This window comes from Barbatula barbatula (assembly GCF_947034865.1).
Source record: "Barbatula barbatula genome assembly, chromosome: 2".
NCBI classification, from domain to species: domain Eukaryota; kingdom Metazoa; phylum Chordata; class Actinopteri; order Cypriniformes; family Nemacheilidae; genus Barbatula; species Barbatula barbatula.
Genome location: NC_136767.1, coordinates 24594090 through 24615242, shown reverse-complemented (window position 1 = coordinate 24615242; position 21153 = coordinate 24594090). Strand labels below are relative to the sequence as shown.

At 39.5% G+C, this 21153-nt stretch overlaps 2 protein-coding genes across 4 annotated transcripts; both read right to left on the bottom strand.

The window, feature by feature from the left end:
• Positions 1 to 129: 129 nt before the first annotated feature.
• Positions 130 to 16667, bottom strand: golga3 (golgin A3). Of its 3 annotated transcripts, none has more exons than XM_079478374.1 (24): positions 16599 to 16667; positions 15329 to 15603; positions 12153 to 12401; positions 11084 to 11196; positions 10022 to 10731; positions 9815 to 9926; positions 8823 to 9129; positions 8530 to 8732; positions 7924 to 8061; positions 7650 to 7811; positions 7152 to 7520; positions 6978 to 7055; positions 6634 to 6897; positions 6448 to 6542; positions 6133 to 6349; positions 5819 to 5962; positions 5516 to 5713; positions 5013 to 5129; positions 4752 to 4891; positions 4187 to 4319; positions 3954 to 4076; positions 3369 to 3533; positions 2956 to 3110; positions 130 to 2166 (listed from the first exon to the last, which is right to left on the bottom strand). In XM_079478374.1, exons 2-24 carry the CDS (start codon positions 15477 to 15479, stop codon positions 1998 to 2000), a joined length of 4512 nt encoding a protein of 1503 aa, XP_079334500.1. In that variant the 5' UTR covers positions 15480 to 15603; positions 16599 to 16667; the 3' UTR covers positions 130 to 1997. The 3 variants fall into 3 exon arrangements, with proteins under 3 accessions (XP_079334500.1, XP_079334501.1, XP_079334502.1); XM_079478375.1 differs by having other exon boundaries at positions 12261 to 12401; XM_079478376.1 differs by lacking the exons at positions 15329 to 15603; positions 16599 to 16667 and having other exon boundaries at positions 11084 to 11188; positions 12261 to 12281.
• Positions 16668 to 16894: 227 nt separating this feature from the next.
• Positions 16895 to 21016, bottom strand: ranbp1 (RAN binding protein 1). Its single transcript, XM_079447807.1, has 6 exons — positions 20798 to 21016; positions 19502 to 19638; positions 19224 to 19381; positions 19013 to 19141; positions 18619 to 18681; positions 16895 to 18322 (listed from the first exon to the last, which is right to left on the bottom strand). The coding sequence occupies exons 1-6, from the start codon at positions 20810 to 20812 to the stop codon at positions 18162 to 18164; spliced, it is 663 nt and encodes a 220-aa protein (XP_079303933.1). The 5' UTR covers positions 20813 to 21016; the 3' UTR covers positions 16895 to 18161.
• Positions 21017 to 21153: the final 137 nt, after the last annotated feature.

Sequence of the window (21153 nt, the reverse complement as noted above, 5' to 3'; positions counted from 1 at the left end):
TGACAGATCTCAAAACATTCTTAAACAGTTCAAGCCAATGACACGGTTAAATTCAGCTCCACATAGACAAACAACAGGCAGAGTTTGTAGATCTCAGACATCAGGGGAAACACCAAAACAATTACCAAATTATAATAAAATTTTTATAATATATCCACATACATTTCCAATAGTTAAGGCTGTAATGGCAAACCATCCAAGAGAAATTTGGGCAGCGTACTTTTTTAAATAATTTTACATATCAACACAGGCAAAAAAGGGCATCAAAAAGTAACAATATTTTACATCGGTCCATACCTGAAAGTCAGTTATTTTTCTATTATCGGTTGTGCAAAGTCAATACCTTTCATATATATTATAAATATATACGTAAAACACACTCAACAGCACTTTCAAGAGCACATTCATCCATTCTATGTTACATTACTTTCCAAGATCTTTTAACAGAAATATTTATCAGTTCATTTACTTGAGAAACCTGTAGCTGTATTTAAAAGATTTTAGCAATTTTAAGGCGCAGCCCTAAAGAAACTTGTGGGGTCGCGCTCTAATAGTGATCATTTTATTACAGCATCAAGACGATATTTCCAGGATCTCACATTCGCAAACCAGACGTCAGTTAATTTTAGATGACCTGATGTACTTTACATGAGATGTTACCCTGTACAAAAGGGCCACCGTTTCGCCCACTTTCACACAAATTTTGACACATTCTTGGGGCTTCATGTCCTGAGTTTAAAACTGTGGGCATTACAGGAGTTAAAGAGACCGTTCACCTAAAAGAGCAAGAAATAAGTCAACATTTACTTACTCCTTCAAAAATTCTGTATGAATTTTTGTTCTGTGGTGCACAAAAGAAGATATTTTGCGACGTCTTGGGGGTTTTGTGTCTGTGCAATGTAAGTCAAATGTTGTTTGTTTTCCAAAATATCCGTCATACAGGTTTGGAACCACATAAGGGTAAGCAGATAATAAAATAATTCAAATTCTTAGGTGAACTATATTTTTAAGGAGGCCATGGTGCGAATAACAGTATTTGATCATAGCCTCCAAGGTCCCATTAATCCTCACGATGCAACAAACCGTTCCACAGAATGTGGTACAAACAGTGGATGTAAACGGAGACTTATGGGTAAAGCGGTACACCGACTAGTGTTTAAAGTCAGGGTATTGTCAGCATCTCTATAGACTTTCTATCAGAACTATTCATCTCCTGGTGTTTGAGTTGGGCTAGACAGCATCCCTCTAGGATTGGAGCCCTGCTATTAAATGCACACCATTTTCAAAACTAAGAATGCTGATCCAGGATCTGTTTTTTCCAATCATTGGAACTAAAACAGAAAACTAGAAATGGAAAAGCTGAAATGTGCTTGAGATGTTTGATAAATAGGGGGCTTGTTTTGTTGATAATAAATGCACAAAAAAATGCATTGGGAACAGTTCAATGTTGACTTGAACAAGTGTCTGTATGAGAGATTAGCTCATTCGCAGGCACAGAGGAATGGAAGAACAGTTCAGCTGATAAATTCTCCATGCCGTGAGTACTACCGCCAGACGCATATGAAAAATAGTTACTGTAACACTGAAAGTCTGGTGCCCTGGAAGTCATCTGTTCATCAGATATTTATTAAGAACTAAGTAGCCTAGCAGTAGCCCTCACTGATCCTGGAAATCACAACGTGAACATCAGGTTGGCGACTACTGTGAATTGCAAGTGAGACGAACAGCGAGCTTTGAGAGAGAGCAGCTCCATGTAACTGATATAAATAGTGAAAAAAGAACGCAAACAAACAAACAAACAAAACACCAATATTAGAAGAATAAAGCTGTGGTGCACACAATCAGGTTTCACCTTAATATTCTTTGTGAAGACTTGAAAGCCAAATATTGGCAGTTGATAAGAAATAAAAGAGTTTAACTCGTATTCTTTTTAAAAAGTGCCCGAAAGATGAAACCGAACTCTCCCAGCTAGTGTCTTTATAGGATTTTTTGTTCCATTACGAGAGCTGCATCTCCTGCTTCACGACATCATCCTCTTCTTTACTAGATGAATCTTTGCTTTTGTCATGGATTCCCAATCTGTGGAGCTGATCCTCTGCGTTGGACAATGATGTCACTGTGACTGTGTGTTCCTCCATTTGCTTCTGAAGGCTGTCCATCTCAAGCCTGCGAGAAATGATGATCGGGGAGATAGTAAGAAGATACATATGACACAAGCACCATCTGCTCTCTGGTTGTGCTAGCTTATATGAAAAAATATGGCAAAGAAATCAAGTTGATATTCACTTTTAAGCAGGGGCGATCGGTGCCTAATCTTCAGCAGTAATTCAAAACATGTGTTCAGTGCATCATGTGTGTGCCGTATCCTCAAACTATGAACATGAACATAAGTGCATAATGTCAAAATACGTGCCTGCTGCAGACGCGTCGAAAGGGTTTTGGATAAAAGAGTGTTCAAAGGATACTCGAAAGTGTTAAGCAAGTGTCTTGCGAGTATCTTTTGAACACAAGCATCAAAACCCTTTCGACGTGTCTGCCGCAGGCTCGTATTTTGACATGATGCACATAGGTTCATGTGAGGCGCCAAACACATATTTTGATATGATGCATTTTGCACACACGTGACTGGCTACAAACAGTACATGTTTTTCCGAGCTTTCTTTACTGCTTCCCCTGAAGAGGAGGCACCGATCGCCACTGCGTTTAAGCAATACAACCGTAATATTTGTACATGTATTTAGGAAAGGTTTTCTTGGATGTGATAACCTCAGTTTATTTCACAGTTTTCATGTGTCTTGTCGCATTGCTGTTGAATGACTTAATGTCACCAATGAGGTTAGATTTAGTTGAAAATAGACTGGCATGGCAACAAAACATCTAGAAAGCCTGATTAAATGAACATTTGGAATGGTCATCCATTTCTATTGTGTATGCCCACATGTGTAAAAGCCTTACTTCAGTTGTTTCAGACAGCTGTGGAGGTTATTGAGAGGTTCTTTATTGACAGATGTCGAGGGCTTCAACAGTTCGTCTAAGAGCGAAGCTGGAACAGGGCAGTCTGGGATTTTTACCGGCGTCACTGGAGCCGATTCTCCCTTCAGTTCCATTCGCTGGTGTGGGGGAAGAATACGGAGTGAACATTTATTACACACTTAGTGAAGTTATTGACCATTCCCACGATTGGTAACAAGCACAAACATTATATTGACGCATTTGGCTGACGCTTTATCCAAAGCGACTTGCATTGCATTATCCTATACATTTGTATCAAAAGATGTGCAATCCCCTGAATTCGAACCCATGACCTTGGCGTTGTTAAAACCATGCTCTTACCACTGCGCTACAGGAAAAAAAGAGATTAACCTTACCTTCCTCATCTTGTTGTTTTTGAGGTCCTGTTTAAGCTGGTTGTTCTGCTGAAGAACTGTCTTCATGCTGTTCCTCAACTCCACCACTTTAGCCTGAAGCATGAACTTATCTTTCCTTGTGCCGTTCAGCTCCTCCTGGACCATCTCCAGCTCCACCTTTATCCTCTACACATGACACAAAATAATCAAGATAAATGAAAAGCTACATTTATAATAATAAACATTACTGATCAACCTTTAAGGGACAGTTAACCCAAAATATTCTGTCTATTTGCTCACCTTCAAGTTGTTCCAAACTTGAATAAGATATTTAAACAAATGATCCAACAGTTCTGGGGAACTACTGACTATCATATTAGGGGAAAAAAACTACGATGGAGTCAATAGTGCCCCAAAACTGTTTACAAACATTCTTCCAAATATCGGTGTGTTCATCAGAACAAAAAAATGAATACTGATTTGGAACAACTTGAGGGCGAGTAAATGATGAAAGATTTCATGTTTTGGTAAACTCCGCCTTTAAGCAAGTTATCTTTACATTCATAGACAATGTGCAAAGCAAGACAACGTTGTGGAGCGTCTGACCTGCAAGGTGTCCCGAACGGAGTCCATCTCTCTCTGGTGACACTGTTCCACCATCTCCAGTTGCTGTTTCTGCGTCTCGATCTCCCGCTGTCTCTGCTCCACTTCCCACTTCAGATCTTCCACCTGCAGGGACGCAGCATATGGGATACAGTGACTCCGAGTGGGAAGTGGGTGAGCAATGTTGCTATTTTTGTTGTGTTTTAAGCCACATGAACAAGCAATGTGTGTCGTACCTCTTGGTTGGTGAGGGGCTGTTTATTGAGCTCATCGTCGAGTTGCTTTTGAAGGATCTGAAGTTGTTCGTGAGCATCATCCAACTCCTCCTGGAATCGAGCAACCTCGTCGGAACGCTTCTCATCTTGAGCTCTGTTCAGGGAAATGAAACATACAAAGATATTGAAGAATTGTAAAAGAAAAAACAACAAATGCATCTATTATAGATTATGTTTAAACAGATTAATGTATTTTTATATGGGCTGTCAAATGATAAATAGTTCTTAATTGCATCTAGAATTAAAGTTTGTGTTTACATAATATATGTTTGTGTACTGTGCATATTCATTTTGTATTTATAAAAACATACACATGTGTTTATCATATTTCTAAAATATTTATATGTTTTTATAAATACAGAATGCATATGCAGAGTACACAGACATATATAATGTAAACACAAACTTTGTGCCATTAAATCACGATTAATTATTTGACAGCACTAATATTAATTTTTGTTAAATTGCAACGCTCTGGATGAGATGTTTTTTAAGTGCTCTATAATTGTAGTGCTTTGTAACTTACACAAGCGTCTTTGCTTCTTTCTGCAGTGCTTTGACCAGCTCCTCTTTGGCCTGCAGATCTTTCTTGATCTCGCTCAGTTCCAGCATGGCTGCCCTGTAGTGCCTGCCATTGTGCGCTGCCTCCAGCTTGGCCTCTGCCACCTGCACGAAACACACACATGACCAAAACAAAATAAACTAAAGCCTTCGGGAGCTCCAAAGGGGAACTGGAAATGTCAAGCAGCTGCTGTGGAGCTGTGTGACTATTACACAATGTATTAACCTGCTCTGTGAGATCCTTGACTTTGATTTTCTCCTTTTCTAGGGCAGCCTGGAGTGTCTGGACCAGCTGTCTCATCTGTTGGTCCTCCTCTTCTTTACGCTTCAGTACTGCCTGAACCTACATTATAGTGTCAAAATAAAGCATTCGACAGTAAGGAATTCAGTAATAATATTCCTGCTCAAGGTTTTATTAATTGCGTTAAAGGGATAGTTTACCCATAAATACAATTCTGTCATCATTTATTTACCCACATGTTGTTCAAAGTCTGTATATAACTCTTTCTTCGGCAGAACAAAAAATATATTTTGAGAAATGTCTCATATTCTATGTCAATGGAGGCCAATGTTTGTTTTTTAACATTCTTGAAAATATCTTTTGTGTTTTGCAGAAGAAAAATGATACAGGTTTGGAATTACAAGAGGGTGAGCAAATGAAGGAATTTTCATTTTTGCATTAAATTAAATAACAGTTGAAAGTGATGACTTCATGGTGCCGTTTCACACCTGCAGGTTGAGCTGCACCAGGTCTGCTTCTCTCTTAGCCAGCGCAGCCTCTAAAATATTGGCATGTTCCCGCAATACACTATGGGATTTCCCAAGCCCTGAAAGTTTTCCTTTCTCGTGCTCCAACTCGAGCGCAAGCTTCTTATTAGCATCCTCCATACGACGGATTCTCTTTTTAAAATTGCGTGACTCTTGCAGCTGTGGGAAAGAAAAGTGGGAAAAAATCTATACGTTTTAGTTCTTCAAGACAAAGGCTGTAGCTGTATAGAACCTTTAAAATGTAGGGAATGAGTTTCTACTGACCTCGTCTTCTAGTTCCAGGACCTTCTCCTGATATTCTTCCAACTCGGTGCTGGTGAGGGTGATGACCTCTTGAAGCTCTCTCTCAAGCATGGCTTTACTCTGGGTCACTGCCTTCAGCTCTCTCTGCAGGGACTCCACTTTGGCCTGATTCATTTACAACAAACACGCAAAAAAAAACGTGCCCTGTAGTTTACTCGTAGCATCTCTTAAACATTGTAGCGGTGATGACTGTGGTTTAAAGATAGGGGCAAGTGTAATAATCAGGATTATCATAGTTTTTGCATCTATGCAAGACACCTTTAATACCAATTTACCTGAAGTTCCTCACTATTTCCTCCCTGAGAAACCTGAACTTTCACTTTCTCCAGCTCAGCCTCTGCCGTCTCTTTGGCCGCGAGGGCTTCCTGTAGCCTACGACTCAGAATGCCGACTGCGTTCTCGTAGGCCTTATGCTTGGCCTTCACGTCCTTCTGAGCACTGGTCAAATCTGTGCCCAGGCGCTTCATCTTCACCTTCTGCTCCGAGATGGACCTGCGAGAGGAAATTGCAAGAAAGTTACAAAGAGTTGACGGCATTACAATCGCTATGGAAACTCTTATGGAAGGATTGAGGTTGTGATAGTGACTCACTTCCTGGCTTCATCTTGCATTTGTTCTATCCTCTTTCTCAGATTTTCATTCTCCTCAGTCACTGCAGCCAGTTGGCTCTGGTCGAACTGAAAAGACTAAAGCGAACAATGTGGAGACCATTAAACATCGTTAACGGATGCTTCAAAGGTCAGATTTTTGAAACTGAGATTGATGCTGTGTGTGTACCTGCAGTTGAGTGTCAAGTTGGTCTCTTTCTGTTTGTACAGACTGTAGGTGGGATTCCAAGCCGTTCATTTGTTGCTGGACTCGCTCCACTTCCTTCACCAAGCGAGCCTGTTCCTGCTCGGCGCTCTTCTTCTCCCCTTCCGTTCTCAGAAGTTCCTGCTTCAGGTCTTTAACCTCCGCTACCAAACGCTTCTTAGAAGCCTTCAGCTCCGAGATCAGCTGATCTTTAGAGCTGGCGTCTCTCCTGTACGCTTCAACCATCACCTTGAAAACAAAGGAAAGTTTTTTGTGAAAAGGCCTGTTTGGTTTTTGGTAGACTGCATTGAGATTACTAGGGCACATACCTTTTGTTGCGTGAACTGCTCTTTTAGTTTCTGTGCTCGTTTTTTTAAGGTGCCATTCTCCTGTTGTAAAGATTCAATCTAGTGGACAAAAATAAAACAAAGATTTATATCACAAAAGGCTACACTGAAAGGCTCTGGCTTCGAAATGCCCAATTTCAGCTGTAATCCGCTCACCTGTGTTGCTTTAACCTGCACTTCCTGTCTGAGCTGATCGAGTGTATCAGAGGCCACCAAAACTCCCTCTCCAAGCCTCTCGGCTCCTTCATCCAACTTGCTTTTATCAGCACGGGCTGCCTGCAGAGACACTTCCAGGACGATTTTCTCGTTCTGCAGATATTGCAGGGTTTCCTCTTTAGCTGTGGCGTCTGTCTGCAGCTCCTCCAGCTGCGACTGGAGCTCCTGGTAACGTGCTTCCAGCTGGTTGAGGGCCTGTTCTTTGGTTTGGAGGTTCTCCTGAGTATCGGTGAGCTGCCTCATCAGCTCCAAGTGCTCACGCTGGAAAGTCTCCAGCTGAGCATCTTTTTGGGAGAGAGTGAGTTTAACCTGGGCAGGAAGAAATGGATCATGTTAGGTTTTATTAGGGGCCAACTGAACCCAAATCTAACCAGCACAGTTTTATTCAGAATAAATGAAACGAGTAACTGAAGTAGAATTGTGTTAATCTGGAGGTACCTGCTCTAGCTCTCTCTCCAGCGTTGTGGCCGTGTTGGCCAGTTTAAGCAGATTCTCTCGTTCCTCCTCAAACTCCTCCAGCTTGTGATGAAGATCGTCCTCCACCATAGTCTTTGCATCCTGAATCTGATGTATGGCTGCTTCCTGTGTTAACATATCAACCTAAACAAGATACAGTCCGTTTATTACAATGACCTGGCAGGAGTGACTGTAGAGAATGACACTAAATCAAAAACATTATGATGAAGAGAGAAAGAGGTTTAGTGGGCCAGACCTCAATGTTCTGTAGCTGTACGGCAATCCGTTCCTTTTCTTTAATAGAACGATGTTTTGTCTCTGTGAGTTGGTGAGACAGCGTGACATTCTCCATCTTAAGATTTTCCAACACGCCGATCTGAGTCATCTGGCCTGCCTGAAAGTAAATATACAAATAAACGCACAGCACAGATGGTCATTTTACATCTAACTGATTCAGGTTCACTAATCTACTATGACCTGGGGCTTTCTGTTGACTTCACCTGGACGATCTAGGGCTGTCAAGCGATTTACCGCATTCAGAATAAAAGTTTGTGTTCACATAATATGTCTGTGTACTTTGCATATTCATTTTGTATTCATAAAAACACACATACATGTATATATTTAAAAAATATATAACATTTATATAAATATTTAACGAGGACAAATATAAATTCATGTAAATATGTATGTGTTTATAAAAACAAAATTAACATGCACAGTACACAGACATATTATGTGAACACAAACTTTTATTCTGGATGCGATGAATCGTTAATCATTTGACAGCCGTATTAGCAACGTCTCACGTCTTCCACCTTGTCTTAAACATAATTTCACATCACCGGCAGGATATACATACCTGCATGTTGGCCATTTCTCCCTGCAGTCGTACACGTGCCTCCTGAGCCATTGTGAGCTGCTGCTGGTACCAGAGGCGGAGCTGCTGTAGGGAGTCGACCTCCGCCTGTGACGTCTTCAATCTGCTCTGCAAAGCGTTTCTCTCACTCTGGACGCGCTGAAGCTGCGTATGCAGGCCTCCCATTTGCTGCCGCAGATCAGAAACTAAGGTGGAGAAACAAAACATTAGCTGCACCCCTATTTGGTGTGAACATTTTGTGTCTTTAGCATCTTTATCTACCACTTCATTCTCACCTGTGTTGTCCTTCATATTTAGACTCCGCTGCATCTCCTCCACTTTACCCATCAGTCTCTGGTATTGCTCTTCAGCCACTTGCAGGTCGTTTCCCAGTGAGGCCAGGCTGGCGTTCTTTCCCTCCAAACTTGCCTGTAGGTCCACCATGGCCTTCTCCAGCGTCGAGCAGTTAGAGCGTAACGTGTTGACCTCGGAAGTGAGGGTGCTCTGCCTTACCTGGCTGGCATCGGTCTGCTCCACCTGGGCCTGTAGCCGAGCGCTCACTGTCGCCAGCTGCGCCTGGAGCTCAGTTCTCTCTTTCAAAGCCTGAAGATGAGAGGTGCTTTGAGATGGTGCAGGTACATGACAACAATGTTTATAAATAAGTGTATGTAAATTGTATAGATGATGTTAAGGAGTGACATTACAAAGTGATACATGAGATGTTCAAAAGAGCTCCCGGACTCTAAATATGTCAACAACATTTCCAATAACAATTGTATTGTAGAGAACCATGTAATAAATTTGAATCTTGCGTTAACAAACACAGTTGTTGATATGTGAAGTAAATTTCTTTGCCCAATTTTTTTTTAATATTATTAAAAGTTGTATTAAAATATTGTATGCATTTTGCAAAACTTTTACATTATTTTGTCAGGGCCCAGGAGAAGACTAAATATTAATAAAAATATATTTTATAATTGTTAATAAAATAAACATAAGATAAATGTAATCAATGTATGCTTTATCTTCTTTTCTATGCATTTTTCTGTACATAAGAATAAAACCTGCATTCCCTGAAATGCTGTAGTTTGCCCATTTTCTCCTAAATCTAAAAGAACTATATAAAATTATCACCCTTTTGTACTAGAGTCCCCATATTTTTATGTTTTACACAAACCTAAGAGGGAATTCAAAGCAAATATTGCACAAACTTTTTGGCGGCTGCCATATAGGTTCTGTTGGCGATGTATATTTCAGTTGTTAGTTCTTGAGACTATCATCAACTCACCTGATTGGCCTCGGATGAAAGAGATTCTAGCTGTCCCTCTAATCTCATTTTCTCTTTCAACACCTGGAGCATCTCATCATGGGTGCCCGTCACCGAGCTTCCATACGACACACTATCAACACGCACACAATAAACAGAAAGGTTATCTTTCCCTACAAACATTCTGGGAACGAATAAACTAAAGAAATGAAATCATAAATTACACACCTGCTGGAGAAGCTGTCTCTCCGACTACGCGGCTCCACACTGCCTTCTCTATCCTGTTCCAGTTCCTCCATGTGTCGCTCTTCAGTGGCTGCCTGCAGGACTTCCTGTAGCGATGGGAAGTGGCCCATGGCCTCTGGAGCGATCTCTCTCCCTTCTACATTATATGGAGCTCTCGGCCTGTTAACTATTGCTGCCATCATATTATACGTCCCTGTAGTAGACACGCTACTGTAGGACGAGCTATCGCTGTCATTACCATCAACCCTGAAACCTGATTCGCTACCATCAAACTCAGAGACGTTGTCTCTGATTGACGGAGAAGATTCCAAACGGGCATTGGACTCAGAACTGAGGCTGATTTCGGAAACCGTGGAAACAGAGCTGATGGTGGAGTGCAGTGAAGTGAACGATGCGTCGGCAGACGCGGAACCTGCACCTCCTGACGCCTCAGTGTTTATGGCGTCAGATTCAGGAAATTTGTAATCGGCGAGAGAATGGATGTTGTTGGAGCGGGGTGATTTGGATTTATTTTCCTTTGTTTGAGGGATTCCCAGGCTGCCTAGTTTGGGGCCACGGGGAACACTGGTGCGCAGAAAAGAGTATTCCTTCGTCATGGCAACGGTACTGGCCCGTGGAAGAGCCTCGGGATGGAGCATGAGCTCGGGATCCAGAGTGCTAAATTGGCGGCTCTTAGGGGTGGAGCGATGAGTCTGAGGGAGATACGGAAGCAGCCATTACCCACAACAGAACATTTGAAAACAACCAATTGTTGTCACCTACTCATATTAATGTTGACTAAACAGTTTTAGGGTAATTTAATTTAGGGCAATAAACATTGGCCCCCTTATTCTGTAGGGAGTTTTCATGTAGCTCATTTGGTTCAGCATTGAGTTCATACCACAAAGGCAATAGGTTTGATTCGCAGGGAATATACATACAGACAAGGCATTGTGAGATAAACGTAAGAAAGAAAATCTCTACTTATATTCCAGGGAAGTACAAATGTCAAGGTTTCAATGCATGAATGACAGTCATTCCTAAGAAAATGATTAACTGACTCACTCTCTCTTTGTGCCGTTGTACTCTGTATTGTTTAAGCTGTTCCTCAAGACGCCGACGAGCCTCCTTGCGGATCTTCTCCTCATTTTCCATCTCCGTATGTGGTTCCTTAGATGCTACAAGAGCAACATGGTCAGTAAACACACAAAGACAAATTGCTGCATCAAAACAATCAGAGGAATGGTTTTAATATTGTCAACCGAGCTCTAATGGATGAGATTTAAAAAGCCATTGATTTTTTGTGAGAAAATAACAGCTCATCAATCCTGAAACATGCTTGTTTGACAATGTCTTTTCCAGGGGTGGAAATCGAAAGATGGTTCCATAAAAGTATTTAACAATTTTTATTTGTATTCATTTTTTTCTCTTGAATTGATATTGAGTTATAATGTCTGTAAAATCAGTCAATATTCAAGACAATATAGAATATTTAAATAATTGAATATTTATTGAGATATATATAGACATTTATTCTTTTGATATTATTTTTTTGCAGAAGAAAGTCATTGGTGATTAAATAATGCAAGAATTTAAATTTTTGTATGAACTATCCCTTTAAGATGTCCATCCCAAGAATAATCCCTAAGAATTCAAATACAGCATGTGAGCCCATAAACCATTCCAGATATATTAGATGAAAAGTCATTCCATTTCAGCCAAAGTTAGTCTGTAGTAGTTTATCCATGTGTCATATTCAAGCCAACCTGACTTGAATATTGACAATGGGCATTTACAAAGCTACACCCTCAGTCTTACCAAATCAACAATCCCAGATATTAATGCAATTTTACAACCATAACACACAAGCAGATATTAGAATTGCCATGAACCACAGCAAAAACCTCACAACCACGAGAGACTAATAAGCCTTAAAACAAGAGGACGAATTTAACACAAGAGGGACAGTCCTACAAAAATCTCTTTGCAAGCCAAAAGAGAGCAGACAAAAATAGGGTACACTAATTCGGGAGAGTTAGCCTATATCAGCCTCAAAAGCCAATCTCTTAAGCAAACTGAGGAATTGCAAAGGGAAGGGGTGATTTGGGGGGATTATCCAGTATTATGTGCTTACACAATTGAGTCTCCTGCATAGGAATACTTAGACTGAGCGATTGCAATGCATCGCCCTTGTGAACAGAGCCCTCAGACTTCTCTAGGTTGTCAGGGAAACGGGCCACACCTGGATCCGGCTTGGTGCTCAGGGGGGAGTCAGAAAGCTGGCTGCCTGGGGATGGAGTTGCCAGAGGTGGGGTGTCTCCGACAGGTTCCTGACCCTCCAACGTGGCCTCTCCATTTGGTAACGGCTCAGACTTGACATGGCCTACAAATAAAGAATAGAGCATCAGGATGGGGTGGGCAATCTGACGATCTCAAATCGAAACCGATCTTATATAATGTAAAAAATGATGTAGTGTTCTGTAGTCAAATGATACAGCAAGTTGTGGTATTCTTTTTGTAAATTGATCAACTGTACTTTAATATTTACTATAGTAATTCAAACACACTATATTATCTATGAATTTTACTGCAGTTTACTACAGGCCTAGTAAATTCTATAGTATACTGCCCTACAATGGCAAAGTGCAGTAACTACACAAACCCTGAAAATTAGAAAATGCCTTCTAAATTTTTACACCAGCCAGTTATTGCAGCCAGTTACTGCAATTTTGACACTCCTGTTTCTCTGAAACCGGACAAAATTGAACCAGGAGACTGGCTGAAAGACAGAACAGATGTTGCAAAGCCCATTTCAAACCTTATCTTCATTTTTACCAAATGTGTAGTTAATGCACTTTGCCTTTGTAGGGCAGTATAGGCTACTACAGTATTTTTATGTGGACAAACATTAATGTCCATTGTTGTTAACCAGTCTATTTATGTGATGATCTGTGCAGTTGTGTTTTTTTAAAGATGATAACAGACGTTTTATACTTGTGCTACCTGTACAGCTGTTTGGCCTGTGCAACAAAACTTCAAACCTCAGTAGCACCGATGCTATGTGCGAAAAACGTAATGTACAGCCCTGTATTTCAATTAAGATCATGGATCGAGATTCTTTGTTATGAAGATCGTGATATGCTTTTTTGGAAAGATCGCCCAGATCTACATCTTGATAATGTTTTAGTATTTGGCTGGTCATGTGTTCCTGACATCACAAAAACCAAACAACAAGAAACCAGACGACAAACCTCATGAAAAAGTAAACCAAAACCATTCTCATGCGAGTGTAGACCATTAAATATTTGTCAAAAGTAAAATAGGTAAAAAGAATTTCGCAAACTAGAATAATTACATATCAAATTCATTATTTAGAATACGAGCAGTGATTTTGTCCAAAATAATCTTTAATTTGTCCAATTCTAATTGTGAAAAAAGCAGCGTAACTTGAAAGTTTTCTTTTGAACAAATCTCGCCAAACAAGTCAGACAGCCAAATCAAGCTATGGAAATCAGTAGGGGTGACCCCGAATAGTCGATGATTCGATGCATCGATATGCTGAGCCTGATTCGACCACCGATCTTACAGTCGATTCTTCGCGGTTGTATTAAACAACGATCATACCATTTGGCAATATGTGAGTGCTCAATTTCCCACAGAACTACTGGTTTTGTACGGTTATATTAAGTTATACAGCCTTTAATTGATAATGCTGTTAAAAAAACGTGAAAAAAAGAAGCGTTCAATAAATATTTCCAATGTGTGAATAAATCCAACCACCCCTGTGACAGATTTAAGTTTCACTTTCCCTTTCCGCGTGACAGATGAGGAGCATCTTGGCGGCTGGGATTGTATGGAATAAGAAAATCTAAAGTCTGGATGCACTTTGAAATGGTAAAAGATGATCCAAAAAAAGTTAAATGCAAGCTCCTAAAACCAGGAGCGCACTGCTGCTGGCCAACGTTAACAAGTTGGTTTTCGTCGCACACAATTTGAAAAGACTCAAACGCACACAAGCAGAGTGAAAGACTGGATTTTTTTCGATCGGGTAGGCTACAAGTGTTTTCAAACATTTTAGCTAAAAAAACTGTCCGTTTAGCGTTTATTGTTGTTGCGGCAGTTAAAAAGAGGAAGTTCAGAATTCTGGCTAAACTTTCGTCGTTTTAATCATTTATTTATCACATATTTATTTTATTTTATTTATTGATCACTCAGGGTTACCTAATTTAACTGTGGCTTGTGTTTTTTTATATATGTTCTCCTGCACTTTGGCATTTTGCACAAATTTATTATGCTTCCTGTGACTTTATTCTGATTTCGTTTTTATTTATTTTTTTATTGTTAGAAATGTATATTCTGTTCTAATTTAATCCTGTAAATTAATGCTTTTAATTGTTTTTCGCTGTGTTGATGTTGCGCTGCACTTTAAGCATGCTGGCACAGGCAATTTTGCCGATTTAATTTCGCAAAAAGTGAAATGCAAATCCTGTCTGAAGTCAGTGTGTTCTTTTTCTCTTTAGGCAGGTATTTTTTTGTTATTCTAGGTATGTTCTTTTATATATTTGTGTGATGTTCTGTATTTCAAGTTAACTTTTTTCGGCTTTAAAGTATTATGAGAAAATGTTTTAAGAATGTTTAGCCACAATATTAACTTCTATGTAAACCTAAATAAGAAAGCCATTGTCAGTTCGTCTGTCAGTTGGCAGGCAATTTTGGTCGCTTTTTTAAAAGTTGTTGCTGTGTGCACTGCAGTGTGTAAAATAAAATAAAAATAGATTTACCCTCCTGCTGACGACCTAGTGTCGTGCCCCTCCCAACCCATTCACACGCACACATAGTTGATTCGACTATCAGTCGACTATAGAAAGATTCGACAATTCTGATTCGAAAGTGTAAATCCTTAGTCGGGGACACCCCTAGAAATCAGTGACGGAAGCGAGCGAAGTCTGTTAATAGATCTAAAGGCCAAATATTCCTTTCCAAAAAATAGAATTTATCAAAAGTGAGAAACTAAAAATCTCAAAAGCAAAGTGATGCAGTAAACTGCAAATGTTGCCAGATTTGGAATAAAACAGCAAACAACAGGCATAAACTCAGCAGCATATACGAACAATGCGAGCCTGCCAAGTACAAGTAGTTGAGAATAAAGCATATAACATGTCATAATGTGTGTGTTTAACGCACACTGGCATGAAAGTGTGACAGTAACCAGAAAGTATGACTGAACAGCTTCAAATTAAACTAACCATCTAATTCACACAAGCAAAACATCCATTTACAAATTGAATTACATACTGGCCGAAAACTCACCATTTGGGATTTTCTGTGTGAAAATGGATGCGTCCCGTCCTCCATGCTTCAGAGATTCTACAGTATTGCTGTCTGGATCTTTGCCGGATGGCGTATCTGTCTGGTGAAGGCTGGCCTCGTTTGAGGCCACTTCTGCATTTCCATTTTCCATATCGCGATAAATATAGATGCTGCTTCAGCATCCATGAACATAAGGCAAGTCTCAGTAGTGCGATGCGCCTTTACTTCATGGTCGGCAAACTGTAGGCTGGGTTTGATAAAGGTGCCTTGAGAATCTGTAAAATAAGAGTGTTTTTTAATAAGACAATATGTGGGAATTATTTTTTCTTTTTATTGCTAAGAGCAACCTGGAATTATGTGTCTTTGTAATATAGTATAGGGCCAAATGCACGATTCACGGTGTTATTGTTGGAGTGTGGTATTGGCTGTTTATGTATATTTGGTCTATAGGTCTCTGCATTGGCTGTCTCTCAATTTTACAGCTCGTAAGGATTAAAGGAAATAAAATGGTCTTTAATATAAAAAGTGTATTTATGCTAATAAAAGGATTAAAATGGGTTTATACTTGATGTATTTAGTAACTATTATCCATATTATAATCCTATTTGAACAGCTGTGGATCAAATGACATTTGCTGTATTTCTGTGTCATGACAACCCCGTGACTGACTGACACTTCAGAGGACGTGTGTCCGAGACACGATAGACACAGACATCACAGTGGCGATGTTCGTGTCACACAGTGATTCTACAGGAGCACTCTGGTTAAATTATAACCAAATGTATATATTAACGTTCAATTAACACCACTGTCAGTCAGACACGAAAATACATCTGACGTACGTATTAAAAAAATGAGCTAAAACTAACGTTAAGATCCACAAATAAACAGACCAGACTGTCAAAAGCATGAAAACCGGTTTGACGCTTTCACTTTAAAATAACATTACTATGCCTTTTATTTTTACATAATACATTTAATGGGAATTATGCACTGACACAAACCAAGTCAAGCAGCAGCGTTGATATGTTTTACCCTTCAGGTTAGATGCCAAAGCAAAGATATTGAGTGTTTTAAATAAATCTCTGATCTTATTAGCAACAGTGTATTAGCTGCTTAGCCATCATCGCGCGACATCCGGAAACTTCATGCAACCGATGAGTGACACTAAAAGGAGACCCCGCTACTGTAAGCAATAATCACGTCATATAAAGGGTGAACAATTAGTGTGGTGATAAGCATAGGCAGCTTAAAGTAAATCATAACCAACCTTTCAGACGTTCCCCTCCCTGAACTACGTGGCTGTTTAGATTCCGTCTTTTAAAAGGATCCCACTGGTAACTTTACCCGAATAAGAAGGTTCCGCCTAGGCTGCTGCGTAGTTCAAACAGCGTAGTGTAGAAAGATCGTTCATTTTATTCATTAATATATCGTCTATATTATTTATCATGTAAAAAGTTAGTCAGAACCCATTTGTTTATTTCGTTGTTAAATATTAAAGCCGTTTAGTGATATAAATGTTGCTATACGCGTTCCAGGCATCTGAGTGTGTTTGTAAAGTACTCTATACAATGTGCTTTATGATTTTAAGCAACATTTTTTTTTATTCTTCGGTTTAATAACTGTTTTCAGTGCATGTTTGGTATTTGATCAAATGTCGCTGAAAACTACATTTTGCAATTAATGGCAAAACAGACCATAATACATTAGGTTTAAAACGTATGCAAAACACACTGGCACATGAATATCAAACAAGTCTTTTAATTTGGTTTGTTTACAACCCTTTCACATTATTAATAATTAGTAGCCGCTATAAAATGTAAATTATGAAATGGCATTGTAAATTAAGAGACCTGCTGCTTTTATCAAAAATTGGGAATGTGGGGAACAATGTTCTTCAGACATAAAAAAACTGGAAAAAATACTAAAATGCACAAAATTAAAACAAAAAGCAAAAACATAAAATAAACCCCCTAAGAGTCATAGGTGTTCCTATGAAGTAATTTAAAGATTGCCTTTAACTATCCGACTCAAATATAATTTTTTTCTTCTGGATAAAATCCTTATGGAATGATAAACACGTTCGATCTATGGTAATAGCAGCTTCCTATTCCAAATCCTATTTTTTGTCACGTTAAAAACCAAATCCATCGGAATTTTTTAAAACACTTTCTGCTTCTCCAGCTTGCAGGACAAACAGTATGCAGTATGCAGTGTCAACGATTTTTATTGTCTGGATTTCCATTTTAAACAGAAGTGGGTTGCTCAAAGCAGATTGAAAATTTGCTTCAGTTATTGATGACACCGCTGACACTTTTGTCAGATTCACCCATCCACAGAATATGTTGTGAAAAAAATTGTATATTAAAGCCACAGAGAAGTTAAATGTTCCTCATGTGACTTTATTGTAAAGAAAAGTCAGAGATCTCAGATACTCACACTCTCTATCAACTCACACAACCTGCTCTCATATCTGACAGTGCTCATCTAGAAACTCTCAATATAACTCTTTAAGTACAAAAGAAAATAAAAAAACAAAAGAGGTTACCCAATGTGGGAATCAATCAATAGCACAAGCCTTGTATCATAAAATGTCTTGTCAATAAACAAACACATGACAGCTGACGACTGGTCCACAATGTATGGGAATATGAAAGGTGATATGAGAGATTGCAAATGGGACATATGATCACAACAGCTTGATGACAGAGAAAATGGACCAAGGTCTTGTGAATTCAAGAGGCCAAAAAGGAAGTGTCCAATTTAAATTTTCAGAGTCTGTTGTAGAAAAGGGGAAAATGGCAAGTGGAGGATCCATATTACGTTCCTGGGCTCATTTCTTCTCTTCCTCCCCTTTCTTCTCTTCTTTAACCTCTTCTTTCTTCTCTTCCTTTTTAACCTCCTCTTTTTTATCTTCTGAACTCTTTGTTTTGCCATCATTCACAGAGAGCCCCTCCAACTTCTCTGCAACTTTGTTTGGACTGTTAACGCTACCTGCGAGACAACAAAAATGTAACATTCAAATTAAAGCTTACAAGTTTAGCATAAATTTTGCCTAAATCCTAAAACTCCTTCCGACACAAATTTGACACAAATAACTGAAAGAGCTGACAACACTGTCGTGTTTACAAATGTCTGAGAATATACTATCACCTGCAAAGTTAATGGCAAGGCGCTTCATAATATTCTGCATGTTACTGTAGCAGACAGAAAAAGCTTAAGGCCGGATGTTTCGGCCTTAAACAGAGTAAGTCTGCATTAAAACATGGTCGAAAATGCCATAATCTTACCCTCTAGAGACTTTTGGACCTCTTCTTTGCATTCATCAAACTTCACCTTGAACTTCTGTGCATCTGCAATAGTGAAACAAAAATGTTAAATGGCACAAGCTACCAGAGGACATTTAGGCTAATGAACATTAAATCAACTTAGATCTATACACTGTTTATAATGCAATTCATTTCAATTTTCTATCACAATTCAACATTGCTCATCATGAAACATTTCTGCTGTTTAATTTCAATGGTTATTCTGAAAATGACTTAACAGCCCTGAAAATCTTGCTTTTGATCATAGCACAGCAAATTGCTATACTTTATAAGAAGCTGCATTAAACCCCACACCTGACTTACAATATTCCACAAGGTTATGGTTTTTGTAAACATCCACGTAATGAATACTCACTCTCTGCATTGAGAAATCTGATAGCCAGCAGCTCTGGTTTGGGTTCTTCATCTGCAAAGTCAGCAAGTGTATTCCACACCCAGGCCCTGTCACTACCTGCATTGGGCTTCAGCTCCATCAACGGCGTAACTACAGAATAAAACATAATTCATCAGAGCACCTAAATAAATATATATGTTTGTATTTAGTATCAAAGTTCTGTTACACTTACTGTGGTGGTTGGCACAGATTTTGAGAGTGCGATCTCTTCTCATGAGAAGGCGGATGGTACCTCTCTCTTTGTGCCGCAGGAGTTTGACATCACCTGTTCCACGTTCCTTCCACTCAGGGGGGTCATTCTCACTGGCAAAACGATACAGCTTTGCCCTCCTGAACAATCAAAATGAATGTCAAATATTTTTTATATACATCTTCTATATATCTAGAAAACGATCCCAATGATGGGGTAACAAACAAAGCACAATAAGTTTAAAGTGGTAATGGACTTGCATCTTGAAAAGTTCCTCTTCGTCCTCCTCTAAAGTTTTGACATCCTGCTCAGGAAGTGACACTATGGGCTCAAAATGAGGGTCATGGTTGGCGTCTTCGACATTTTCTGTGGGTGTTTCGTGATCCTCTTGTGCCGCCTGGAGGGTCAAATTATAACAGATGACATGCATAACACAACTGTATGCAAATTTAAAACAGAACTTCTAACACCACACATGCGCCGAGCTGTAATTGTTCCTGATCCCTTTCGTGATTGCAATCCACACCACTCATCAGATCCGTGCATTGAAAGGCTTTTGGAGGGATGGCTCGGTGGAGTTCGGCCTATTGTCTCCAAATGTGCTGCTGCAACCAAACTTGCACCCGCTTGTGATTGCAGTGAATTTGAACTCAATCCTGATAATTCTGAGGGATTCCTCCCTCCATGCACTTGCTACCCACTCAACGACAATATAACATCAATGAAGGCCTTGTATCTTGCATTTTAGAAAGGCTCTGTCAACCGAGTGTGTCCAATCACAATTAATGGAAAACATGCATTTCCTTAAATACTAGACGTTACGTAAAATCAGAAAGGTTGTGTTCACTACGTTAAAAGTCCACCGTATGTCTAACACAGTCGGCTAGCATTTGGGTTAACGGTAACGTTAGCTTAATGCGTCCAGAGCGGCCTAAAATTATTTAAGTGTCTGTATCTGTTTCTCGTGTCACGGTTTTTATCTTACCGAGCAAACATTGTAAAAAAAACACCGAAATCGTTCCAGACATAAGTCACAGAAACGTGTGAATAAACCGGCTTTGAACTTCACATGTACTGCGGTTTAGTGATGCTAATCCACATGCTAACAACGTCGTAGCATGACAACTTGCAACTAAAAAAAACAAATTTAAACAGAACACGAAATGGGTATGTTATTAAAATAGATGATTTGAAAAAAAATGATAGTATAACTCATAATGTTGAAATCATTATCAACACAAATGTATACAAAAACGGAGTTTGATGAGCGTAACATCAGTAACTGACATTGTAGTTTAATATTAACTAAACAGATGCATTCAACAGCGTTTAATAATACGATTTCAAGCGGAGAGAGAGTAATGTAAACTTAAAACGTGGCGGTTTAGACGACGTTTTGCAAAACGGCGGAGAAAGGAAGAGGACAAAACACAGCCGGCTTTTCCCTCTCTGTTTAATAAGACCGCAATAAAAAATGTATAATCAAACAAATCCCCTCAAATAACCGTCTGTCACGGTTCGAAAGGGTTAGGGGATGAAGATGACAACATTCTTACCTTCGTGTCCGCCATTGTTTTTGCAGATGTTTAAAGATTAGAGGGAGTTTCTATTAGATTCGATCAGAGCCAGCTCGTGTGATTTCACTCCGACACTTTCGCGCGCGCCTAACCGGAGTAGAAAGCCGATGACGTCAGCGCACCCCCGACAGGGCGCGACATCAAGGCAAAGCGGCGCTCTGATTGCGCAGACACGCTCTTTTCAACGATTATTAAATCCTAAAGTAAGTTGCTGTTGTTGCTATTTCATTATCTCCATTAGCGGCATGGACTCTTTTATACATTTATACCAGTAAAATGATTTTAAAGGGAAGCCTTGAAGAACTTATTAACACTGTTAATACTGAAATGCGCTA